The 24,281-nt window shown below is 45.2% G+C and overlaps 1 protein-coding gene across 8 annotated transcripts in view; it reads left to right on the forward strand.

The window, feature by feature from the left end:
* The first annotated feature begins 689 nt into the window (after positions 1-689).
* farp2 (FERM, RhoGEF and pleckstrin domain protein 2) overlaps positions 690-24,281 on the forward strand; it is a 208,007-nt gene continuing 184,415 nt past the window's right edge. For all 8 annotated transcript variants that reach the window (XM_085990846.1, XM_085990849.1, XM_085990847.1 and 5 more), the window contains exons 1-2: positions 690-776; positions 8,379-8,609. In XM_085990846.1, coding sequence (XP_085846972.1) covers positions 8,406-8,609 — 204 coding nt within the window. In that variant the 5' untranslated portion in view covers positions 690-776; positions 8,379-8,405. The remainder of the gene's footprint in view (positions 777-8,378; positions 8,610-24,281) is intronic.

A 24,281-nucleotide genomic window follows, 5' to 3' on the forward strand; every position in this document is an offset into this window, starting at 1 on the left:
CCTCTCTCTCGGGCCCTGGGCTCCCTCTCTCTCGGGCTCCTTCTCTCTCGGGCCCTGGGCTCCCTCTCTCTCGGGCTCCCTCTCTCTCGGGCTCCCTCTCTCTCGGGCTCTCGGGCTCCCTCTCTCTCGGGCCCCCTCCCTCTCGGGCTCGCGGGCTCCCTCTCTCTCGGGCCCCCTCTCTCTCGGGCTCCCTCTCTCTCGGGCCCTGGGCTCCCTCTCTCTCGGGCTCCCTCTCTCTCGGGCCCTGGGCTCCCTCTCTCTCGGGCTCCCTCTGTCTCGGGCCTCGGGCTCCCTCTCTCTCTTGGGGCCTCGGGCTCCCTCTCTCTCTTGGGGCCTCGGGCTCCCTCTCTCTCTTGGGGCCTCGGGCTCCCTCTCTCTTGGGGCCTTGGGCTCCCTCTCTCTTGGGGCCTAGACCCCTCTTCCTGGGCTCCCTCTCTCTTGGGCCCTGAGCCACTCTCTCTGGCGGTTGGGCCCCTGTTCTGGATTGTGGGTCATCCTGTCACGTTATTCAATCGCATCAATCAGTGTCTCACATTCAACCAGTCAGCAACGGAGACCTCCCACGCTGGCCAATAAGCTCTTTCTGTGTACCTATAGCCAATGAAACGTTGGGAACGCTTTGCCTTCAGCCAATGGGACGCGGGTATGGTTTACTCCGACCGTATTGGTCGCGCGGGACGGTTGGCCTCAGCCAATAAGGGAGTAGAGTGGTTGCTGAGGAAGATGGCGGCGGCGGCGGAGAAGTACGGGCGAAGAGAGCGTCGCTGAGGTTTGAGGTGAGGTTGAGGACCGGCTCGGTACGGTGTCGACGCCGCTCGGGAACCACAGGCTTGAGAATGGGCTGCGGTGGAGGGTGGGCGAGGACGCGCGAGGTCTGAAGACCCTGGGGTTCTCTGAGCTGCACTGTGGCCTCCTGTTTGTCGTGGTCCAGGGACAGGAGGGTCGCTTTATCTCGGCCATCCCTGCACCTGAGGCATTGAGATGAGGTGCTGTCGGCTGGCGATGGGCTTGGGGTTTCCACTACAGGTGGGCTCTAGGGCTGTGTTACTGGAAAGGTAAATAGTTTCAGCACGGGGGGCGGCCGGTATTCTTGCTGCATGAGCCTGTCTGCAATACAAGTGCAAGTGTTGGGTGAATGGGTTTTGTTCCTTCCCACACTGTCTCCTTCCCCTGGTGTTATTTTGTATGGGTTTGGTTCACCTCTCGCCTCCCACTACTCCAAATCCTAGAAGTGCCACCACCCGCAACTCTTTATATGCGATTTAACCTCTGGTGTAACCTCGCTTGAGGACTGTGGCCAGACTGGGAGGGTGATGCATCTGACTGTACCTGGAGTATAAGCTCCGCAGCATAAATGGGTCCATTTGGCACAAAGCAAGCATATGCATGTTGAGGAAACTTCCATTGGAAATTAGTTCCTTAATCTAAACATGTAAATGACCCTCTGCTACTTGTTATTATTGCTGCATTGCCATGTCATTTCATGTGCTGGTTGGGGCTGGGTAAATGATATGTTGGTAGGGAGGTCGAACAGGTGGACATGATATTAGATGATGAGATTAGTAATGAGATAAGTGCATTTAAAATTAAAAAGGGGATATATAACTCGATAAAATCCCTGGTCTGGATGGATTACATCCACTCACATTTTAAAAGAATCTAGGGAAGAGATAGCAGAGGCATTACTATGCATATTTAATAATTTGTTAGAAAAAGGTATAGTGCCAGAGGACTAGCGGATAGCTAACGTAATACTGATATTTAAGAAGGGGGATAGAACATGCCCAGGGAATTATAGTCCAGGCAGCTTAACGTAGGAGAAATAATTGAATTCCTACTAAAGGAGAAAATAGAAGAACATCTAGCAACTAAAAATATAATAATGAATAGTCAGCATGGATTTCAAAAGGGACAGTCTTGCTTAACCAAACTTATTGAATTTTTTGAAGAGGTAACAGCATAGACAATGGTAATGTAGTAAATGTGATTTATCTGGATTTTCAAAAGGCCTTCGATAAGGTACCCCATAATAGACTGATGAACAAGGTCAGAGAATGTGGAGTCGGGGGACAAGTAGCAGAATGGATTGCTGTCTGGCTTCAGGACAGAAAGCAGAGAGTAGGAGTAAAGGGTAGCTATTCACAGTGGCAGTAGGTAGGTATTGGTGTTCCACTAGGATCAGTGCTGGGACCACTGCTGTTCACAATTTACATTAACGATTTAGACTTTCGAATCAAACACACTTTCTAAATTTGCAGATGAAACCAAATTTGGGGGGGATAGCCAACACTGAGGAGGACTGCAACAAGTTACAGGAGGACATTAATAAACTTGCAGAATGGACATATAATTGGCAAATGAAGTTCAACACATAAATGTGAGGTATTACATTTTGGTAGGAAGAATAGAGAGATCACATTACTTGGAGGGTGCAAGTCTAGGTGGGGTAGAACAAAGGGATCTGAGTACAAATACACAAATCACTAAAAGTTGCGACACAGGTTAGCAAGGCCATAAAAAAAAGCAGACCAAGCACTAGGGTTTATTTCTAGTGGTATAGAATGGAAAAGTAGGGAAATTATGCTAAACCTGTATCGAACCTTGGTTAGACCACACTTGGCGTACTGTGTACAGTTCTGGTCGTCATATTATAAAAAGGATATAGAGGCACTGGAGAGGGTACAGAGAGGATTTACAAGGATGATACCAGAAATGTGAGGGTATACATATCAGGAAAGGTTGAACAGGCTGGGTCTCTTTTGGGGAAAAAAACAAGGTTGAGGGGTGACCTAATAGAGGTCTTTAAAATTATGAAAGGTTTTGATAGAGTGGATACAGAGAGAATGTTTTCACTTGTGGGGAAGAGCATAACTAGAGGCCATCAATATAAGATGGTCACCAAGAAATCCAATAGGGAATTCAGAAGAAACTTCTTTACCCAGCGAGTGGTGAGAATGTGGAACTCGCTCCCACAGGGAGTGGTTGAAGTGAATGGTATGGATGCATTTAAGGGGAGGCTAGACAAGCATACGAGGGAGAAGGGATTAGAGGGTTATGCTGATAGATTTAGATGAGGAAAGGCGAGAGGAGGCTCGAGTGAAGCATAAATGCCAGCATGGACTGGTTGGGCTGAATGGCCTGTTTCTGTGCTGTATATCGTCTGTAATTCAATGTAATCCTATGTACGTAGATTGGAAATTTGCATGCGTTAGACCCTACAGAAACCTTTTGGTGGTTGAAAAGAGGTGTTTTCATCTACGTACTGACCCTTGGCAACACCATCCGAAGACATGGCCTGGTTCCACCTGTATGCTGATGACAACCAGCTTTACCTCGCCACCACCTCTCCATCCCTGCCTCTGTGCTGTCGGACTCCTTGTCCAACATTCACTTCTGGATGAGTTGCCATTCCTCCAGTTAAATAATGGGAAGACTGATGTCATTGTTTCTGCCCCGCCTAAGCCCACCTGCTGCTGAAATCACCCATGCCTTAGTCACCTCCAGACTTGACTATTTCAATGATCTCCTGACCAGCATTCCATTCTCCACCCTCCGTTAACTTCTGCTGTCTGTATCCTATCCAGCACCAAGTCCTGCACACCCAACACTGCTGTTATTGCTGCCCTACATTGGCTCCTGGTCTCCCAATGCATCAATTTAAAAATTCTCATCCTTGTCTTTAAATCCCTTCATGGCATCACCCCTCCCTATCTCTCTCAACCCCCAGAACTTTGCATTTCTCCGACTCTTGGCCTTTTGAGCATCTCCCGCTCCCTTCATCCCATCATTGATGTCTGTGCCTTCAGCCGTCTTGGCACCCCACTCTGGAATTCCCTTCATAAACCGCTCCATCAACCTCTCCCTCCTTATTAAAGACCCTCCTTAAATATTCCAATTTTGGGAAGACAAAACCCATTGTCTGCCTACTTCCACCTCTGTAATATTGCTGTCTCCACCCTTGCCTCAGCCCATCTGCTGCTGAAACCCTCACCCATGCCTGTGTTACCTCTAAACTTGACTATTCCAACACTTTCCTGGCCGGCCTCCCATCCTCCACCCTCCGTAAGCTTCAGCTCATCCAAACCTCTTCTGCCTGTGTCCTAAATCACACCAAGTCCTGTTCGCCCATCACCCGTGTGCTCGCTGACCTACATTGGCTCCCAGTTAAGCAATGCCTCGATTTCAAAATTCTCATCCTTGTTTTCAAAATTCTCATCCTTGTTTTCAAATTCCTCCATGGCCACACTTCTCCCTATCTCTGTGACCGCCTCCAGCCCCACAACCCTCTGAGATCTCTGCGCTCCTCCAATTCTAGCCTCTTGCGCATCTCTGATTTTTATCGCTCCACCATTGGCAGCCGTACCTTCAGCTGCCTGGACCCTAAGCTCTGGAATTCCCTCCCTAAACCTCTCTGCTTTAAAGCCGACCTCTTGACCAAGCTTTTGGTCACCTGTCCTAGTATCTGTGGCTCGGTGTCAAATTTTGTTTGATAATACTCCTGTGAAGCGCTTTGGAATGTTTTCCTACATTAAAGGTGCTATATAAATGCAAGTTGTTAAAGCCAACGTTCCCAGTAAGTTGCGCGGCCTGCTTCCCCCCAATGTGCGGCCTATTCAAATTTTTGTGCATGCGCGCTATCTACAGTGGAAAAGCCTGTGAGCGGCCTTGCTGATGACTGCTTAGCTGGAGCATTTATTAAAACCCACTTCTTTGACCACATGTTTGGTCACCCCTCCTAATATCTCCCTCGGCTAAGAGTTGGTTTCTTTTTTCTGAATATGCACCATTTTTATATGTTCAGTGTGCTATATGAATGCAAGTTGTTCAGTCATCTTATTTGTGCACTCGTGTAAAGATTAGGATTGCCAAGTCCAAAACCAGACTTTGAATCCCTGGCTGCACCCTCCCTTTTTTTTTAAGTGGCATCTGTAATAAATGTTTGATTTAATTGTGTTGTTCCATATGATGGAGTGACAGTGAGAGAAATGCTCACTATATTTATCTTTGCACAGTTAAGTGTTTTTTAAGTTGGATGGTTTAATAACCCTTCCATCTGGGGCTGCTCCCTGTCTTGCTGGATGGAAGCGAGAGTGCAACTGGTGGCTTAACTGTGCTGTGATGAGGTTTAGAGTTGTACAACTGGGTGAACAGGACTGAAGGTAACAAAAAAAGTCGGAGGAAAAGAAAGTGTGAGGCGGAATGTTCCTCGCCTTTCCTGGAGTGTGAGCTGGCCCATTCTGTACTGTAATGGGAGACTTGTGTGCCTTGGTTGTCATGACAATCTGCCTCTGCTTAAATCTCAAATCTTCACCGTAACCTCAGCACTAACCAGGAGCACAGTGACGAGCGTTTTCCAAAAGGTTCTGCAGTTCTTTAAAAGTAAACACCGTGAAAAGTCAACTTGGGGGGAAAAATAAAAATTTTCAGTGAATTTACCAGTGAAGGTGAGACCACAACTCTAGTTTTGTATTAAACTACATGAGCATTGCCCATGTTACTTCAAGGGTGATTGTTATCTATACACAATCTAGAGATGGCGTATCGTCGGCAGATACTCTGAAGCAGGTTTAGTGCTTAAACTGGTTTAAGGCCGGGAAAGGTTAGGGGTGTACTGGGTACGCTTCAGAGGTGTGATTGTGGATTAGAGGTGAGCCTGATCTAGCAGGAAGGTGTTGGGGGTGAAGCATTTTGGTGTGAGGAAGGGCTTGGGCGGCAGCAGTCAAGTGGGTGAGCCTAGGCTTGTTTTTAAAATAACGCACCACTGATGGTGTTGCTCAGGCCTGAAGGTCACCACAACAGAAGCACTGGCATTGAAGCAGGCCTCAGGATCCCTGACTGAAGTTAGGCATCAGGGCAAAACAGTATGCATTTCTGACAATAGGTGATATCATTTAAAGTTTTTACATTTTAATTTGCACAGTCACCTATTGTTACAATCCGAGTAATGTTATACTGGCAGCTGGTCGCGTATTATAGCGGTGTAATGCTACAATTGGTCTAACATTATGCAAATTTGCCATCCCGATTAACAAAACATTGAATAATGTTCTACCTTATTTTAACCCTCTGAGGCAATTGGCCATAGATTGACCTGATCGCTCCTTTGCTTGTAATGCTCCATATTCTTACAAGGGCAGGGTTTCCTATGCTGGGCGGTTATTTAGGAGAGGCTGTTGCGGTATTTAACGCCTGTAGCGGCTGCTATTTTTGTGGGAATCAAATCAAATAAAAAGTTAACACATCTGAATTTGAGCCACAAGTATGAAATTTTCATTGCTCTGGGCAAAGCGTCAAAGTCGCAAACAGAATTAACACAAGAATATGGTGTCACTTGGGCAATAATCAGCAAAATCTACATTCAGCGGGATTCTGTCCTGACATAGGTCAGAAGTGGCATGAAGCGGTTGCACATTTCTAAACTCAATACATTGGGCAACTTGTTGATTTCTTCAAGGCAGCATGTGATTTGAAAATCTCCCTGGAATTTCCGAACTGATTTTATTGGGGAAAAAGCGGGAAAAAAATCGCTGGAGCAATCGGGTTTAGCGATCTGTCTCAAGTTAATGTGGGATGGATCAAGAGATGGATAAATGTTGATGCCATAACTCTTAAGAAAATGGCCAGAGAAGCCAATGAAGTGACCTCTGAAATGATGCAATTGGGTTTCACCAACTCTGCCTGCATTACTTCAAAAATGTAGTTGTTCAACCTTGATGGGCGGGACTGTTCTGGAAGCTTCCACCGGGGGACTCGCACCTTTCATGACAGGAAGTGCGTTGGTAGGAAACTGAGTAAGGAGTGCGTGACTCTTCTGGGCACCAATGTGGATGGATCTGAGCAGCTTCCTCTTCTGTTCATCGGTAAAAGTGAGTGGCCAAGATGTTTCAAAAATGTTCAGCACTTCCCTGGAGCCGTTGTTTACCATTTCAGTTGCCGATCTTGGATAACTTCTATTTTTGAGGAGTACATTTGATCTCTGGACAAAAAAATTTGAGCTGAGGGTAGTAGCGTGTTAATCATTATGGATAACTGCCCTGTGCATCCTGAAACTTCTGGCCTAATGAATGGCCAAAGACTATCGCCTCTATGTTGTATCCAATGGATGCTGGCGTTTTCAAGCTATTCAAGGGTCACTATTGGAAGTTTCTGGCTGGCAAAAGACTGAATTCTTGCTCCGTTTGCTGGATGCCATCAATTTTGTTGCTAGATGTTGGGATTTTGTGACTTCGGGCCACATTGTGAATTGCTTTTGCTAGTTTTCAAACAAAATTTAACTCCCATCTTTCTGCAAAAATGAAGTAGTGGCCTGTTTCTTTATGCACCTACACAATTTGATCTTGCCTTTTATATTTAAAAAAAAAATAATTACATGGACAGTAGGCAAAGTGGTAGGTTAGGTATAGCTATCTGGTGTTTAACTGCAGTGGGAGAAGGAGAGGATCATTTGGTTTAGTAGCACTTAAGGTTCTGGGCTTTGGTAGAAATGGGGTTGAGTCCTGTGGGCATGACAGGGTGGAAATGGGTTTGGCAAAAGTGGGGAGTGGGATTTGGCTAACTGGAGGATTCCTTGGGCTGTGCAGCACTGTGGCAGGAGAAAGGACTGGATTCTCCCAGCACTGGAGGCTGGGGAGCTGGGTTAGTTTCTGTGGATGAAATAAAAGGAGGTCTTTGGTCTCTGCATCGCCACTGCTCCACTAGCTGAGATTAGGTAACCTGGCACAGATCCTGGGACCTTGGTCTGTACAGCTGCTACTGGATGAACTCCAAAAGCCATCGGGAGTGTTCCTGATCAAAAGGTGCTCGTTCATTCCATGGCACTACTGGAAGAAGAGCAGGTGTCTTCTGGTGTCCTTTTGGGGCAGCCCGAGAAGGTGAAAGGTGCTTTGTAAATTTCTTTCTTTTCTATCTTTCTTTCTCACTCTCTGACTTTGTCTTTCTATCTATTACAAGATTCTATTGTACCATTCACTGCCTGCTACAATATTGTTAGGTGATTTGACTTCTCCCACCTTCAAATGAACTAGTGTGTGTGAGTGAATGAGACTGGGTATCCAAGAATAGTAGTAAATGGACAGATGTGAGCAGACTTTACAAACTGATCCTTCAGCATAATAAACAGTTCCTTTTATAAATAGAGAAAAGAGTTTGAGAACAGATTCTGATACTAGTCTGGGGTAGTCATTGATGCACAAATATTTTGCCTGCATGGCTGATACAGAAACTTTTGTGCATCTCCCTGACATTGGCTGCAGTGTGATATTAGCAAAGATCAAGAAAAACTCAATGTTTTGTGATTTAGTAGCAAGCCACTGCATGGTTTAAAATGCAGTTGTAATCTAGCAGCAAATGTTTTAAGCCTGGTGGTTTCTCTTTCCTAGACTACATCCGTTGCCCGCTGGCGAGCGATGGAGGAGATGGAAGGAACCTATCGGGTGTTGCAGACTCCAGGAGCTCGACTTGGAGCACAGAAAAATGCAGCGATTAGTACATTAGAGCCAGGGCAGAGCCTCTCCACGGCCAAGACCGCATCCTCTCTCAAACCCCGGGGCAGAGGGATCCAGCTCGTGGTCCGATTGCTGGATGACGTACAAGAGCAGTTTGAAGTAGAGGTGAGACAGTTTTGTTTCCAAAGGGGAAGTTGAGTGGTTTTGCCAATTTTTATGGCAAATACCACTTTAAAAAAAAAAAAAAGAAAAAAAAATTGAAAACATTGTCTGTATCTTAGTTGGGCATCAGTTTATCTACTGCATAGGAATTGCTAGATGGAAAAAGACCATGGTCCATCTAGTTCGCCCTCTCTCATCCTGGTACAACGGTTATTGACTAATCGCTATCAATTAGTCTACAATGAGGAAAACCCCAGTGGTGGGAGAGCTTTGGGAATCATGGGTCCAAAGTCACCTGTTCCTCCCAAGCAACAAATTAAAGATCTGCAGTCCTGAAGCATCCAGTCGTGAATGGTGGACCATTAAACAACTAGCAGGAGGAGGAGGCTCCATGAATATCCCCATTCTCAATGATGGTGGAGCCCAGCACGTGAGTGCAAAAGACAAAGCTGAAGCGTTTGCAACCATAACTGCCTCCTCCTGAGGTCCCCACCATCACAGAAGCCAGTCTTCAGCCAATTCGATTCACTCCACGTGATATCCAGAAACAGCTGAGCGCACTGAATACAGCAAAGGTTGTGGGCTCCGACAACATCCCGGCTGTCGTGCTGAAGACTTGTGCTCCAGAACTAGTGCTGCCTCTAGCCAAGCTGTTCCAGTACAGCTACAACACTGGCACCTACCTGACAATGTGAAACAATCATCAGCAAAGTGATGGAAGGTGTCATCAACAGAGCTATCAAGCGGCACTTGCTAGCTGATTACCAGTTTGGATTCCACCAGGACCACTGTGCTCCAGACCTCATTACAGCCTTGGTCCAAACATGGACAAAGGAGCTGAATTCCAGAGGTGAGAGTGAATGCCCTTGACATCAAGGCAGCATTTGACAGTGTGGCATCAAGGAGCCCTAGTGAAATTGAAATCAGTTGGAATCGAGGAAACCTCTCCGCTGGCTGGAGTCATACCTAGCACAAAGGAAGATGGTTGTGGCGGTTGGAGGTCAATCATCACAATCCCAGGACATCGCTGCAGGAGTTCCTCAAGGCAATGTCCTAGGCCCAACCATCTTCAGCTGCTTCATCAATGACCTTCCCTCCATCATAAGGTCAGAGGTGGGGATGTTCGCTGATGACTGCACAGTGTTCAGTGCCATTCGCAACTCCTCAGATAATTAAGCCGTCTATGCCCGCATGCAGCAGGACCTGGACGACATTCAGGCTTACATTCGCGCCACACAAGTGCCAGGCAATGACTATCTCCAGCAAGCGCGCGTTTAATCACTGCCCCTTGACGTTCAACGGCATTACCATTGCCGAATCCCCCACCATCAATTTCCTGGGGGGTGGGGGGGTGGGTGGTCACCATTGACCAGAAACTTAACTGGACCAGCCATATAAATACTGTGGCAACAAGAGCAGGTCAGAGTCTGGGTATTCTGTGGCGAGTGTCCCACCTCCTGACTCCCCAAAGCCTTTCCACCATCTACAAGGCACAAGTCAGGAGTGTGATGGAACACTCTCCACTTGCCTGGATGAGTGCAGTTCCAACAACACTCAAGAAGCTCGACACCATCCAGGACAAAGCAGCCCGCTTGATTGGCACCCCATTCACCACCTTAAACATTCACTCCCTCAACCACCGGCGTACCATGGCTGCAGTTTGTACCATCTACAAGATGCACTGCAGCAACTCGCCAAGGCTTCTTCGGCAGCACCTCCTAAACCCGCGACCTCTTCCACCTAGAAGGACAGGGGCAGCAGGCACATGGGAACACCAGCACCTCCAAGTTCCCCTCTAAGTCACGCACCATCCTGACGTGGCAATATATCGCCATTCCTTCACCGTCGTTAGGTCAAAATCCCGGAACTCCTGACATTTCAACAGCAGGCATCCTCTGACTTTCCATGAGCCAGAGATTTGCTACTAATAGTATAAATATTTGTGCCCCTCCCCCCCTCAATGCCTGCTCAGGTGCCTTCCTTGTTTTGTTCCTGAGCTGTTAATGCAGGCGCGGCCTGAAGCCAGTTGTACTGTATTTGTACTTGTGCACCAACTCCATCAGCTTTTGGAACCTTTGCATGGATTGTGATGGTGTTGAAGTGAAATTTGCCAGTTGTCCTGTGGCTCTTGTTTCTTGTTTTTAATTTAAGATCAGGTAACCAGTTCCATTATTAGCAGATTGCATTGCATGGCTATATCGTTTCCAGATTCAATAATGAGAAACTTGATAGCTTCACTAAAAATATTAGAACCTGTACCTCTTTCAAAGACCCAGTAGCAAGTTAAAGTAATCTGGAAATTGTGGCATGTTCTTTATCGATCAGCGTTTGGAAGAAGTGGGGGGGGGGGGTGTCCTCACTGGACTGTTGTCAAGAAAGAAAGACTTGTAGTCATGAAGGCACGATATAAATACAGGATGTCCCAAAGCGCTTTAGTCAATCAAGTACTTTTGAAGTGTATTCACTGTTGTAATGTAGGAAATGTGGCAGCCAATTTGCGCACAGCAAGCTTCCACAAACAGCAATGAGATAATGACCCGATAATCTGTTCATGATGTTGGTTGAGGGATAAGAATTGGCCAGGACACCAGGGAGATCTCTTTGAATAGTGTCATGGGATCTTTTACGTCCAGCCGAGAGGGCAGCTGGGACCTCGGCTGAACGTCTCATCCGAAAGACAGCACCGCTGACAGTGCAGCACTCCGAGGCGACAGAGCCACGGCTGGCTCAAAATCTGCGCAGGTGATGGCCTGGAAACTGAATCAGTGCTCATCCCCTCGACTACAGATAAATGGGGGGGGGGGGAAGGAATATAGGAGGAGGTGTGATGTTCCTCAGCAGAATGCTGCTATATCAGTCGTGTGCTCTTCATGAGCACAGTACTTATGGCAAAGTGGATTAATGGTGATACTCACTGTAAACTTAATGTACTGCTGTCATACCTCAAAGTAACTTCAGTAAAGGGGAAATGATATATTGAAGACGAGAGGTTCCACTGTAACTGAGTAGTGTTTCAGACAAAGTTTTGAAATCTTGTGGGAGGTGCGTGAGGTCAATTTTAGGTAGTGTAGAAGGAGTTTCACTCTAATGTACACCTGCTCACACTCTGTGCAAAAGACTTATTGCCCAACGTGTGAGCACAAAAAATCCTACCAAATTCAAATTCCGTGAGCTTTAATTTTCACAAAAGCTTGTATGATTTGAGGAGTAGGTGACAGAAAGTAAAGATGGCCCAAAATTAATTGACAGTTTGTGCAATGGTAGAGGTGTGGTAATGGTAGCATCCAAGATAAATGCTTTTATATTGTCAGAATATCTGATAGCACTACAAACGGGGCATCATTGTTTTTGGAGTGCAGTATTGTTAGACTTGTAGGTTATCCTGTGATTCCCAAACACAGATGCTTGCTGTTTTTCCATCATTTGAGTAGTAGCTCCCCACTTTCATCGTGTCTGACCTGGTTGTGTTGAGTCTTGGCCTGACTCTGCTGCCAGTGCGCATTGCCTCTTTTCCAAAGTACATTGTAGCTCTCAGTAGCTGCCTTATTTGCCAGTTGCACCTCATGGCCTCAAGGAAAACTGAGGTGCACCTTCGTCATCCTGAAATCTGCATTGCCCCTCTCAGTTGCCTGTACCCTTCTTGCAGTTGAAAGAACGAGAGGCTGGGCTAAATTGCCATTGGAGACTTGTTGGGTTGGATACACTGCTCAGGATGGTGCTTAGCCATCAGACCAGGAGGATCCCATGTTTGATCCCTGATTGGCGCTCTCAGGAAATCCCACCTGGGACAGTAGCCGATCTGGTTGTAAATAGGCTGCGGGTTGACTGCAGGAGTAATCGATAATTGGTGGTGGTTTTTCCCCATGAAACCATGAGGGTGGGAAATAGAAATGGTACTTGTATACAGCTGACACTACCCTTCTATGGTTGGGTTTAAGAAATATTTTGGGTGGTGTGGAAGGAGCTTCACTTTGTACTGTACGTCTGCTCACACTCTGTGCAAATGCCTGATCGTCCAAGGTGAGCTCAAAAAGCCCTGCCACGCTTAAATTCAGAGCTTTAATTTGCAAAACACGCTGCATTGTACGATTCAGGAGCAGGTGATTTAAAAAAAAAAGTAAGGAGTAGATAGTCCGAAACTAACCGTTTGTGCAGTGGTAGAGGTGTACCATGTTGCATGCAACCGTAATACTTTTATTCATGGCGCAATGTCTGTTAGCACTACAAGCAGGGCATTTTCCCCCCCTTGATTATAGTATTGTTAGACTTGTAGCAGCAATGTCCAACACACAGTGAGATGAAGAACCAGCTGACTTGTTTTTTAATGGTGCTTGGGGCAATTAAGTTTTTGACCTGCTTCAGAGGACATTGTTCAACGTGGTGGTGTGCTGCATTGTACAGCCTTGTTCTGGGTAGAGGATTCACAATAGACTATTGACCTTGAGCAGCTTCAAGCTGTAAAAAGCAGGATGATACTTTTGAAGCTCTGCGGGCTGCTTGATGCTGGCTTAGGGAGGAGAGTTGGCTAGGATACTGGGAAAACTCCCTTTTCCTCCAAGTGCTGAGATCTTTTAACATACACATAACCAGGGAGGTGGAGCCTTGGTTTAACATCTCCAAAGTCTAGTGACCTCTGACCATCTCAGTGCTGCACTGTAGTGTAGTGCTATCTTAGATAAAGTTAACTCCCTGATCATGGACTTGAGCCCATAAACTTTTTACCAATACTGCTACCAACTGTGTCAAATTAGTAGAGAGCGTGTACTTGTGTGGAAACAGTTTAGAAAATTTATTTGGAAATACTTTTGCAAATTGGCTGCTGCATTTCCTACATTACAATCTATTTCTGTTTGCCCCCCAGAGTATTTCTTAGAGATACTGTTCTAGCCAGAGCAGCTGTCTTCACTTCACTTATGTCATTCTGTAAAGAATTAAGAGATGCCTGAGAGCTGATAATTTCTACTGAAGAAAGTTTACTTAAGGATTGTTTTAGCAGTCTCCCTGTCTACGAAAGATTTGTAGCAGCACTTCAATTACCAGACTTGGCTTTGTAGTTGTGGATGCTTTTCTCGTAACCCCATTGTTCTGTTACTGGTGACTGAAGATGAGAGAATCTGGAGAGTCCTCTCTGATGGCCTAGTGGGTAAATTTATCACGTACTGTGGTTCTGAGCCATCAGGAAGGTCCCAGATTTGATTGTGTATATAATATATGCCTACATGTGAGACAGAGATTGGGTGAGTTCCTTTTGGCTGTTACCCTGTGACTGCTGCTGCACAGTTGATACACGAGGTGGGGATTGGGCTCCGCTTTGATGCCAGCTATCACTCATTGTCTAAACTTGCACATGCCGTGGGTGAATTCCAGGCGTGTTGCCATTGCAAGGTATATCATTTCCAGGCATGAATTGGTGCCATGGAAGTGGGGGTAAAGAGAGGAGGACAGAGATGAGGAAGATGAAAAGAGGCAGTAAAAAATCAGTCTCATCCAGCTTTAAATGCTGTTGGGGCAAGGGAAGGAAAATGTGGGAAAAATTATTTGGAGTCTAGCCAGCACTTCCTAACAGGAATATTTAAATATCTGAATTGTAGTTCTCGTGAGTGTTGTGAAACATAATCTTTGTACAGGGGAATGTGATAACTGGGATCTGTGTGGTTTCCTGGTGCAATTTATATTGCACGCTGAGGCATTGTAGAGTTTAGCAGAAAGTAATGTAAGAGACCTTATTTAGTGGGCTAATGGTTTTTGTAAGTGATTTGAGCTTTACACTGCAGTGCTGTTAGGTTTTTACAGTACTTTGCAGAGACACCATGGAAAACACGCTGGAGAGCACTTTGCTCAGTGGGACACTTGGCTCTCGTCATTGTTGATTGCCTATTGTGATTTAGGGTTGGGTTCCAATTGGTGCTTTATTTCTCCTAGTCTTTGGTAGAAGGGGTAAAGAATTGTGTTTGGTATTGGAATAGGTATACTAGCAGGAAGTGAGGACAGGATTTCTAGTGTGCATTGTGAGTTACTTGTTTACATTGGCAAAGGTCCCATACGTATTTTAGCCACATATTTGTCTGTGGGAGAGGAGGTGGTTATCTTGTGTTTGCTTACACAGCACTGGCTAGTAGACCATTATGGCCTTTAGGACACTTTTGTATCTGTGCTCAAGGTTAGCTGGAGCTGCCTATCACTGCAGTCCAGTCAGCATTTCTCTGACAAAGAGGAATGGAACTTGTGTGGGTGTAGTATATTCTTTGGACTTGTTATTGAACCTGTCTCCAATTCCCTGGTGTGCATTGTATTAGCAGTATTAAGTTTTTAATTTAAAAAAATCCTGCTTTCCTTGCAAAGATCTGGAGGTGCTAATCAGAGTTTTTGGAGGGGTTGTAATTCTTCGTACTTCATCCTGCCCTTTTGGGAAGTTTGCATATTGTGTTTGCAACTCTAATTAATGCTGTGTTTTCTCATTCAGATATCTCTAGGGTAATCGCCACGTGCCCTGTGATTCTGCTCCTTCTGGCTGAGGTGTTAGGCCTCTGCCTATGGCATCCTCTTGCTGGTTGACTGGCCCTTGTTGTCTTCTCTCTCTTCCGGATGGCTGGGATCAAGAATTCGGCGTTTGGGAGGGGAGGGAGGTGTCTTGTGTATCTGAGTCCTGCTACATCCACTTTGGACTGAAGAAAGAAAGATAGATCCGAGTATTTTCTAAATGGCAAGCAGCTAGGAACTGTAGAGGAGCGGAGAGATTTAGGGGTCCAAGTACAGAAATCCTGAAAAGCTAGAGAACCAGTACGAAAAATAATTTAAAAGGCTAATGGAATGTTGGCCTTTATCTTGAGGGCTGGAATATAGAGGTGGTGTATAAAGCTCTGGTTAGACCCCATTTAGAGTACTGCGTGCAGTTCTGGGCACTGCACCTCAGGAATGATATATTGGCCTTGGAGGGGGTTTAGCACAGATTAGCACCAGGTTAAATGAGGACAGGTTGCATAGACTAGGCTTTTACAGGAAACTCTCTCATTTAAACGGCACCTAAATATCCGGAATATTCTCTTAACCGGCGAAATTCATACTCCGAAAACACCTCAATAACCGTCATTGTTGCCAAGTCCGAGTCTCCCGCAGTGGCCGAGTTAGTCAGTGGGGATAGTTCTCCAAACTGCCACTACTCGGCTTCTTGGCGCTGTCAGAAGCCAGGACACCTCTATAACAGGAGTCTGACTCTGTTAAAAATAGCCTCGGTAGATAACCCCCTCCCTCATCCGGAATTTTTAATCAACCGGCACCATCCCGGTCCGGATACCAGAGAGTTTCCTGTATTCCCTTGAGTTTAGAAGATTAAGGGGTGATCTAATTGAGGCGTTTAAGATGATTAAAGGATTTGATAGGGTAGATGGAGAAACTGTTTCCTCTGGTGGGGGAGCCCAGAACGTGTTTGGCCAAAATGGGAAATCGTAAACCCAGTGTTGTAGCAAATGCTGATGCACAAATCTGGGCAGCTATAGTGATTGCAGTGTTGTCAAATCCACTCTGCAGTATAAATGGGCTCGATTTGGCATAATGGGAACCAGGTCATATTGCTTCCATTGGGAGGCATTCTGTAATACAAACTGTTTTAACCTTTCTTCAAATATTCTGTTCTTTAGCTTTGATTTTGAGCACAGCCTCACTATAAATTGAAAGAAAGGCTTTTGCTCTATCCTTGGCTGTTATCTGTTTACCATTTTGTTTTCAGGATTTAAAAGGAATTTAAAAAAAATTAATGAGCAGAATCCCTTTCAGCTGACTTCTATCCCATCCAAAACACACGGCTACTTTGTCAGTTACTAATTATATAGTGGTATGGCTATGACTTTTAAAATAGTTTATGGAATGTGGGCGTCACTGGCAAGGCCAGCATTTATTGCCCATCCCTAATTGCCCTTGAGAAGGTGGTGATGAGCTGCCGCCTTGAACCGCTGCAGTCAGTGTGGTGAAGGTACTCCCGCAGTGCTGTTAGGGAGGGAGTTCCAGGATTCTGACCCAGCGACGGCGAAGGATCGACAATATATTTCTAAGTCAGTGACTTGGAGGGGAACTTGGAGGTGGTGATGTTCCCGTGCGCCTGCTGCCCTTGTCCTTGGCACCAGATCCCTCATTTTTCTCAACCTCTTGTGGCCTTCAGTGTGGCTGACCACCCCATCCCCTTCCACTGCCTCTCTTCTGTGATCCACTTCCATAGCATTGCCCTCCTGATTCCGTTCCTACTTGTCCCAGTGTAGCCCCACATCTCCTGTAATGCTGCATCTCTTGTCCCTGCACAGTTACCTCTGCGGTTCTATCCTTGGCCGCCTCTTAATTCCTCATTTGTATGTTGCCTCTTGGCCATGATGTGCACCAGAAACACCCTCCCCACCTTCACCTATTGGTGCGCCAGAAACGCCCTCCCCACCTTCACCTATCAGCATTGAACTGATTCCCTTTGAGCTGATACTGGGATTCTTATTTATAAAATAAAGGACGTTGGTTTTATTCTGGTTGTGAAACTTTGTTTTGTGCTTGAGAGTTAATGTCATAATGTAAAAGGTTGGATTATAACTTTGAGTTAATTGCCATTTGATTGCATGCTTCCCATTTTATGGCCGTCTCAGTTTTGTACAAAACCTGTAATTGCAGAGTGCAGACATTTCTATCCCTTGGCCGTGTTCTTAACGTGCTTCTGTGTCAGGCCTCTGACTTTTAAATGTGACCCTAGAATGAAAAAAAGAAATTGAATTGTTCCTTGCCTAAGCACACTACTGTCTAATATTGTTCTCGGACCTGTGCTGTCTAAAAGTTTTAGCATGAGCATGCACTTGAGTTTTGAGAGTTGTCTAGCTTTGAGAGGCACTGTTCCAGAGACGTCTGAACAATCGGAACCTCAATGTACTGCCAATTGTTTCTGGATTGCTTCCTGCCGCACTCTGCAACCGCAGTGTTCCTCCTGGACTCTGTTTTACTGCAATTATGATAGTGTCATAATATGCAATTATGATAGTGTCATAATAGCTCTGTATATGTGCAAAGGGTGGAGGTGGGAGGGAATAGACCTCTTTCTTCAGTGGGGTTGGTATAAATCAGACAAGAGTAATAATGGGCTGGGTCTTACTGGAAGTGCAAGCTGATAACAGCGTGCCAAGGGCAACGGGGCATCTGGGACCTCCGTGACCTCAATGAACTGTGGCACCAATAGTGTATCTCCATCAATGAGAGTTAAGGATTGAGCAAGAAACAGAGGAATGACAAAGGAGGAATTAGTGGGTGAATTCAATGTCAAATGAGGTACAGAAAGAGAAATAAAGGAAAAAAAGAAAGATTGGATTGAGAGAAAGAGACAAAGGAAAAAAGTAACCATTTTTAAATGTTCTGTGAAGGCAGAGTGAAAATATTCAGAGTTTAACAATTTAGGATATATTAGTTATTCATTCCTAATTAAGCTCCCCCTCTGACGTGCATTACACATGAAATGGTCAATTTTAAAATTGAATGGCTTGGTTTGTTCCGTTCCATATCTCTCTCTCTGCTGAAGTGGTCTTGGACTGGCTTGGTTTTCCCTCGTGTCAAACACTCCTTTTTCCCCTCTATCTTTGCTGTATCAAGGTCAACCCAATCCTATACTTGAATAGTGCTTTCATTTCTAGAGAGGGTCTTGTACCAATCTCCTGTTTGAGAAGGGGTTACAATAAAAAGCTTGGCATTTCTTCAGAGAAGAGCAGGAAAGTTCTTCCTGGTTAATAATTTTCCCTCAATCAACACCACCTAAAACAGATGGGCCCAGAAATTCGGGTTGGGGGCTTCCCGCGGGTGTAAGCCCCCGACCTGCACTTGCCTTGCGCGCCGGCAGTTGAGCTGTAGGGCCCTGTGGAATTCCGCTCCGGGGCCTGGCCCAGCTGCCGGCGCGCTGTGCTTGCGTGTCCCAGGGGCGCAGTTAGTGCGATGCATCCCCTGGGATCACGTGAGCCATGGGCAGCCAATCAGAGGAGGGAAAAGCCCATTCATAAGATTGACAGGAAGACCTGTCAAAACTTATAAATACTACAGCCCCAAAATAGCAGTAAACCTTCAAATAAATAAAATAAAAAAAATCACACTTTTTAAATAAACTATAAATTACATTAACTATTTTAAACAATAATTTAAATTTTTGAAAAAAATAATGTTATATTCTAACGGGGCTAAAAATAAACTTACCTTTAAAGTATTTATTAAAAATAAACCTGTGGAAAAAAAGTTTTAATTTTAATTAATTCACCACTTACCTTGTAAAAAGCAGGCCTTACGCCTGCTTTTTACATTTCTAAATACTGCAGGCTTACGATCCTGGGAAAACCTGCAAAAAAAAAAAAAAAAAACCTAAGTTCAAAGCGCACGCGCAGCCTCTCCTGCGCGCGCGTTCGACCTCTGAACCCCTTCGTTCAGAGAGTCGGAAGTGCCGGTTTCCCGCGCATGCGCAGTGCATGCAGAAAACCGGCACTTCCATTCGGCCTACAGGTGAGTACCCCGTGCGTACTCGCCCATGGAGACCTGAATTTCTGGGCCATGATCTGGTCATTTATCTCGTAGCTGTTTGTGGGAGCTTGCTATGCGCAAATTGGCTGCCTTGTTTCTCTACATTACCACAGTGATTACACTCGAAGACAAGATTCCCTTTAAGCTGTGCAGCGCACTGCAGCTCCCACTCAGCCGGCTCACCGGTTTTTAAATAGGTAAAACCATGCATGCGCACTGATTCAAGATTCCAAGATTATTTTATTACCATATGTAACTAGTACAATGGAATGCTTACTCCCCACTCACTCCCACAATACAAGCATATAATATAATAAAAGCAAAAATATAAAAACAAGTATAAATAAAAACAATAAGCAAATAAGCAAGAAGTATAGCAGTAACAGTCCAAGTTGCAGGATATGATGAATAGTACAAAAAAAGCCTCAATTACCACTGGAAATAATAGTAATGTAATATGATAAATGCACCCATTGCTGTGTATGGCTGTACAGTCATGTGTAAACAGAGAGTACAGCCAAGGACTGAGGCAGCAGCCTTGTGGCGCTCCGGTGTTGAGCACCAGAGTGGATGAGATGTTCCCTATTTTCACCACTTGAGGCCTACCAGTCAGTAAATCCAGAATCCAATTGCAGATGGGGGTGCCTCAGTGCACCCAAAAAAAATTAAACGAAACATTGCTCCAAGAGTTTATTTTTTTACAATTCCTTCATTAAGTAATAGCATGGACTGGATTTTGGGGCAATATATATTTGTAGTGAACCGGATTTGCCATCATGCCGTGCTGCCGTGGGTTGCTTTCAGCTTAACGGTGCCTTGATTTTTTTAGTCCCTTTACTTTTTTTTAAATCTTGCTGACGTTCCAAATAAAAACGGACTTTTTTTTATTCCCTGAATTTACCCAGGTTTTTGGGGTCCAATTCCTGGTTTTTGATGTTCCAGGAAAAAAAAAATCTGAAGAAACCTAGAATTTTAAATTGGCAATCAAAAATGCCTTCAATGTTCCTTAAACCGCAGGCTGTGATTTGGGCATTCGTGGTCATTTGAGGCCTTTATTGACAGTAACCCAAAACTTTTGAATTAATGTTTCCATTGTATGTCCATTAACGGAGCAAAAGTGCTGGAGTATGTGAGAAAGTCGTGGGAGGCTGACTGGCTCTTGCAATTGTTCATTCAACCACCCAGTTCAGAACTCAAAATGCTGCTTAGAGTTGAATCATTCACTTGAAATTTTCTGAATTTTTCACATCGTTGAGCTTAACTCTTGATAACATTTTTTGTTGGTTTATAATGATCACAACAACAACATGCATTTTTTTAGCGCCTTTAATGTAGTAACACGTCCCAAGGTGCTTCACAGGAGTATTGTCAAACAACATTTAACATCTAGCCACACAGATGAAATGACAGATGACCAAAAGCTTGGGTCAAAGAGCTATTGAGCGTCTTAAAGGAGGAGAGGCAGAGAGGTTTAGGGAGGGAATTCCAGAACTTAGGGCCTTGGCAGCTGAAGGCACGGCCGCCAATCGTAGGGCGAAAGGAGTTGGGGGTGCGCAAGAGGCCAGAATTGGAGGAGCGCAGCGATCGCAGAGGGTTGTAGGTCACAGCTAGGGAGAGGCGAAGCCGTGGAGGGATTTGGAAACCAGGTTGAGAATTTTAAAATCGAGGTGTTGCTGGACTGGGAGCCAGTGTAGGTCAGCGAGCACAGGGATGATAGGTGAATGGGACTTGATGTGAGTTAGGACATGGGCAGCAGAATTTTGGATGAGCTAGTTTATGGAGGGTGCAAGATGGGAGACCGGCTAGGGGAGAGTTGGAATACTCAAGTCTGGAAGTAACAAAGGCATAGATGAGGGTTTCAGCAGCAAACTGAGGCAGGGGCGGAGTCGGGTGACGTTCAAGGTGGAAGTGACAGTCTTGGTGATGGAGTGGATATGTGGTCCGAAGCTCCTCTCGGGGGTCCGATTGGATGCCAAGGTTGCGAACGGCCTGGTTCAACCTCACAGTTGCCAGGGAGAGGGATGGAGTGGTTGCTAGGGAACAGAGTTTGTAGCGGGGACCGAGGGCAATGGCTTCGGTCTTCCCAATATTCAGTCGGAGGAAATTTCTGCTGCTCTAGTACTGGATGTCGGACAAGCAGCGTGATAAATCTGAGGCAGTGGAGGGGTTGAGAGGTGGTATTGAGGTTGATCCCCATTCATCCTGCATGTTTTAATCAATATGAAACAAGTATTTACTTTGTGGGGGAGGGAGGGGGGGGTATGTTGGTGGTGGTGGTGGCGGTAAAATATTTGGGTACAACTGGCTTGGCTTTTATTGACCATTGGACTCCAGCCACCCTGAAAATCTGGCAACACAGAATACAGCCGGGATGTGGCCCAGGGAATGGGAAGACCGAGCGATGCTCTTGGAGGGTGGGGGACGAAAACAGTTGCTTTTGGAGGGTGGGGGGAATGGGACGGAGGTGCTCGACGGGTAGGGGAAGGAAACCGATGGTCCTGGACATTGGGAGAAGGAGACAGACATTCATGCACAAGAGAACAGGAGATGGTTAAATGGTAGGTGAAATTAACATGAGACAAAGGCTTACTGAGAGAAATCAAATAAATGTATGAAGTGGTGTGGGATAGGCAGATAGAGAAGGGAGCATGAAAAACTGTCCAAACGGAGCAGCCTCCATCGGCCCAAGAGCCTGGCAGAAGAAAAAAATGCAGGAGGACACTCCGGGTACAGATCACCTTGCCAGTCTGGGGTTCTGGCCGTGTCCCCACACCAAGCATTTGACGCTTTGTAGCACAAAGATTGAACACTTCTCACACTTGATTGACCACTTTTTTTTTAGCCATTTGGAGGCTACTTTTCCCAAAATTGTTTCCTCTTTCAAAGAGGATGCTAAGACCACAGATGTACAGGAAATAATGTAGAAGTGTTTCAGTTTTATTTAGGGTTGCAAAGGGGTGGAAAGTTTCCGGAAATTTTCCACGGGAAGTTTAGCTTGGGAATTTTGCCCAAAAAAGCACATGCTAGCATAATATTGTTTTTTTTTGTATTTCTTTTTTTCCCCACAGGTCCTCTCTCTTAAAATTACTAACAGAGATGGAATCTTAATTATTAAGGAATTTCTTAATCAATATATGTTTATCTTCTTACTTGGCTTGTTTTAATAATTACAAGTTTTGTGTGTGACTGTGAACAAATGTGTCCTGATTGGTTGGATGAGCGATTAGCTCCCTCTATTTGTAATATTTGCATATCGAATTGTGATTGGCCTGCAGGCATCTGTAAGACTGCTATAGTTTTTTTAAGATCCAGGTTAGGGGTCCTGAGGGAAGTCATTTTGTTTTCTGTTGATGTTGTGATGATGCAGTAAGTAAATCAGACTTTATACCAAATAAACCAGTTACTTGTTGAACTCTGTTGTCCTTCAATTTAAAATATACAAAATAATACACTATTGGTGATGTAGCGTCGTGTGTGTACAGGTCATGCTTCCATCACATGGAGCATCAGCAAAAATGTACTCACCCTGTTGCAATCGTGCTGATCGACCGCAGTTCGACACAGAGATGAATGCCCTTTATTTCTCTGCATAGAACAATGCCACGTTTACCGTCGGATGTGTGGAAGCATTTTACCCCAGGCATTAAAGATGGAAAGACTGTGTACATGTGCAAACACTGTAGAAAGCCATATGTAAAGAATGCCACAAAGATGCAGCAGCATTTATCCAACGATCTTGGATCACAAAAGGTCTTTGCAGTAGTTACTGACAATGCTGCGAATATGAAGGCTGCTTGGGCTCAAGTGGAGGAGGCCTACCCTCGTATTACGTCTATTGGGTGCGCAGCTCATGGGCTTAACCTGCTCCTCAAGGACATCATGGGTTTGAGAACCATGGAAGCACTGTACAAGAGAGCCAAGCAAGTTGTTAAGTATGTCAGGGGAAAACAGGTAGTTGCAGCAACCTACAACTCCAAGCAAATGACAAAGAACAAGAACACCACACTGAAGCAACACAACAACACTAGATGGGGTGGTGTTGTCATAATGTACAACAGCCTTCTGGAGGGTAAGGAGTCGCTGCAAGAAATGGCAATATCCCAGTCTGGGGATATGGAAACCACCATCAAGAAAATACTGCTGGATGATGTGTTTTGGGAGAGAGTGGTTAGCAGCCTTAAACTACTCTCACCAGTAGCATCTGCAATTGCTCAGATTGAAGGAGATGACGCTGTTTTGTCAGATGTTCTCGGGCTTTTTACTGATTTAAAAGAACAAATCAGCATTGCCCTACCCACATCCCTGCTGCTCAAAGCAGAGGAGAAGGCAATTGTTCAATTCATACAGACGCATCAAGAATTTTGTGTCAAGCCGATTCATGCTGCAGCATACATGCTGGACCCAAAGCATGTTGGGAGACCAATACTTTCTGGAGAACAGATCAACAGCGCTTAGTGTGATTTCTACCCTCTCACACCATCTCAATCTGGATGTGGGCAAAGTTCTGGGAAGTCTGGCAAAGTTCTCTACCAAGCAAGGTCTTTGGAATGGGGATGGGATATGGGAATCATGCAAGCATATCAGTGCACATACCTGGTGGAAGGGACTTTGTGCATCTGAGGCCTTGTCACCCATTGCATCGGTGATACTCCAAATCCCACCTTTATCAGCGGCCTCTGAACGAAACTGGTCACTTTTTGGGAATACGCATACAAAGGTGCGCAATAGGCTGACTAACAAGAGAGTGGAGAAATTGGTGGCTATCCGGGCGAACCTACAACTTATTGAGCCAGATACAGAAATGTCCACCACACAGCTAGACACTGACGCAGAGGAGGAAATGGACACGCCAGAGAATCAGGAGGAGTACAAGACTCAGAAGACTCGAGTAGAAGACTCAAAGGGACAAAATAAGGACAAATTACAGGCTAAATAAGCTGACGCTCTTATTTTATTTTAGATGGGTCTTTTTTGTGGGGGTTCAATAAAATTAAAAATTATAACCTAAATAAAGTTTTGAAAGCCTGTTTTTATTTGTATGGAACAGTGTCTATTTTGACGACAAAGATAATATAAGGGTCAGAGACAAAAACCATCAGTGTGCAAAAAAACTCAATTCCTGAAAATTCCCATGGAAAGTTTCCTCTTTTTAAAAAT

Source organism: Somniosus microcephalus, chromosome 6 (genome assembly GCF_052327205.1).
Source record: "Somniosus microcephalus isolate GS21.2 chromosome 6, FLI_Smic_1.0, whole genome shotgun sequence".
Lineage (NCBI taxonomy): Eukaryota > Metazoa > Chordata > Chondrichthyes > Squaliformes > Somniosidae > Somniosus > Somniosus microcephalus.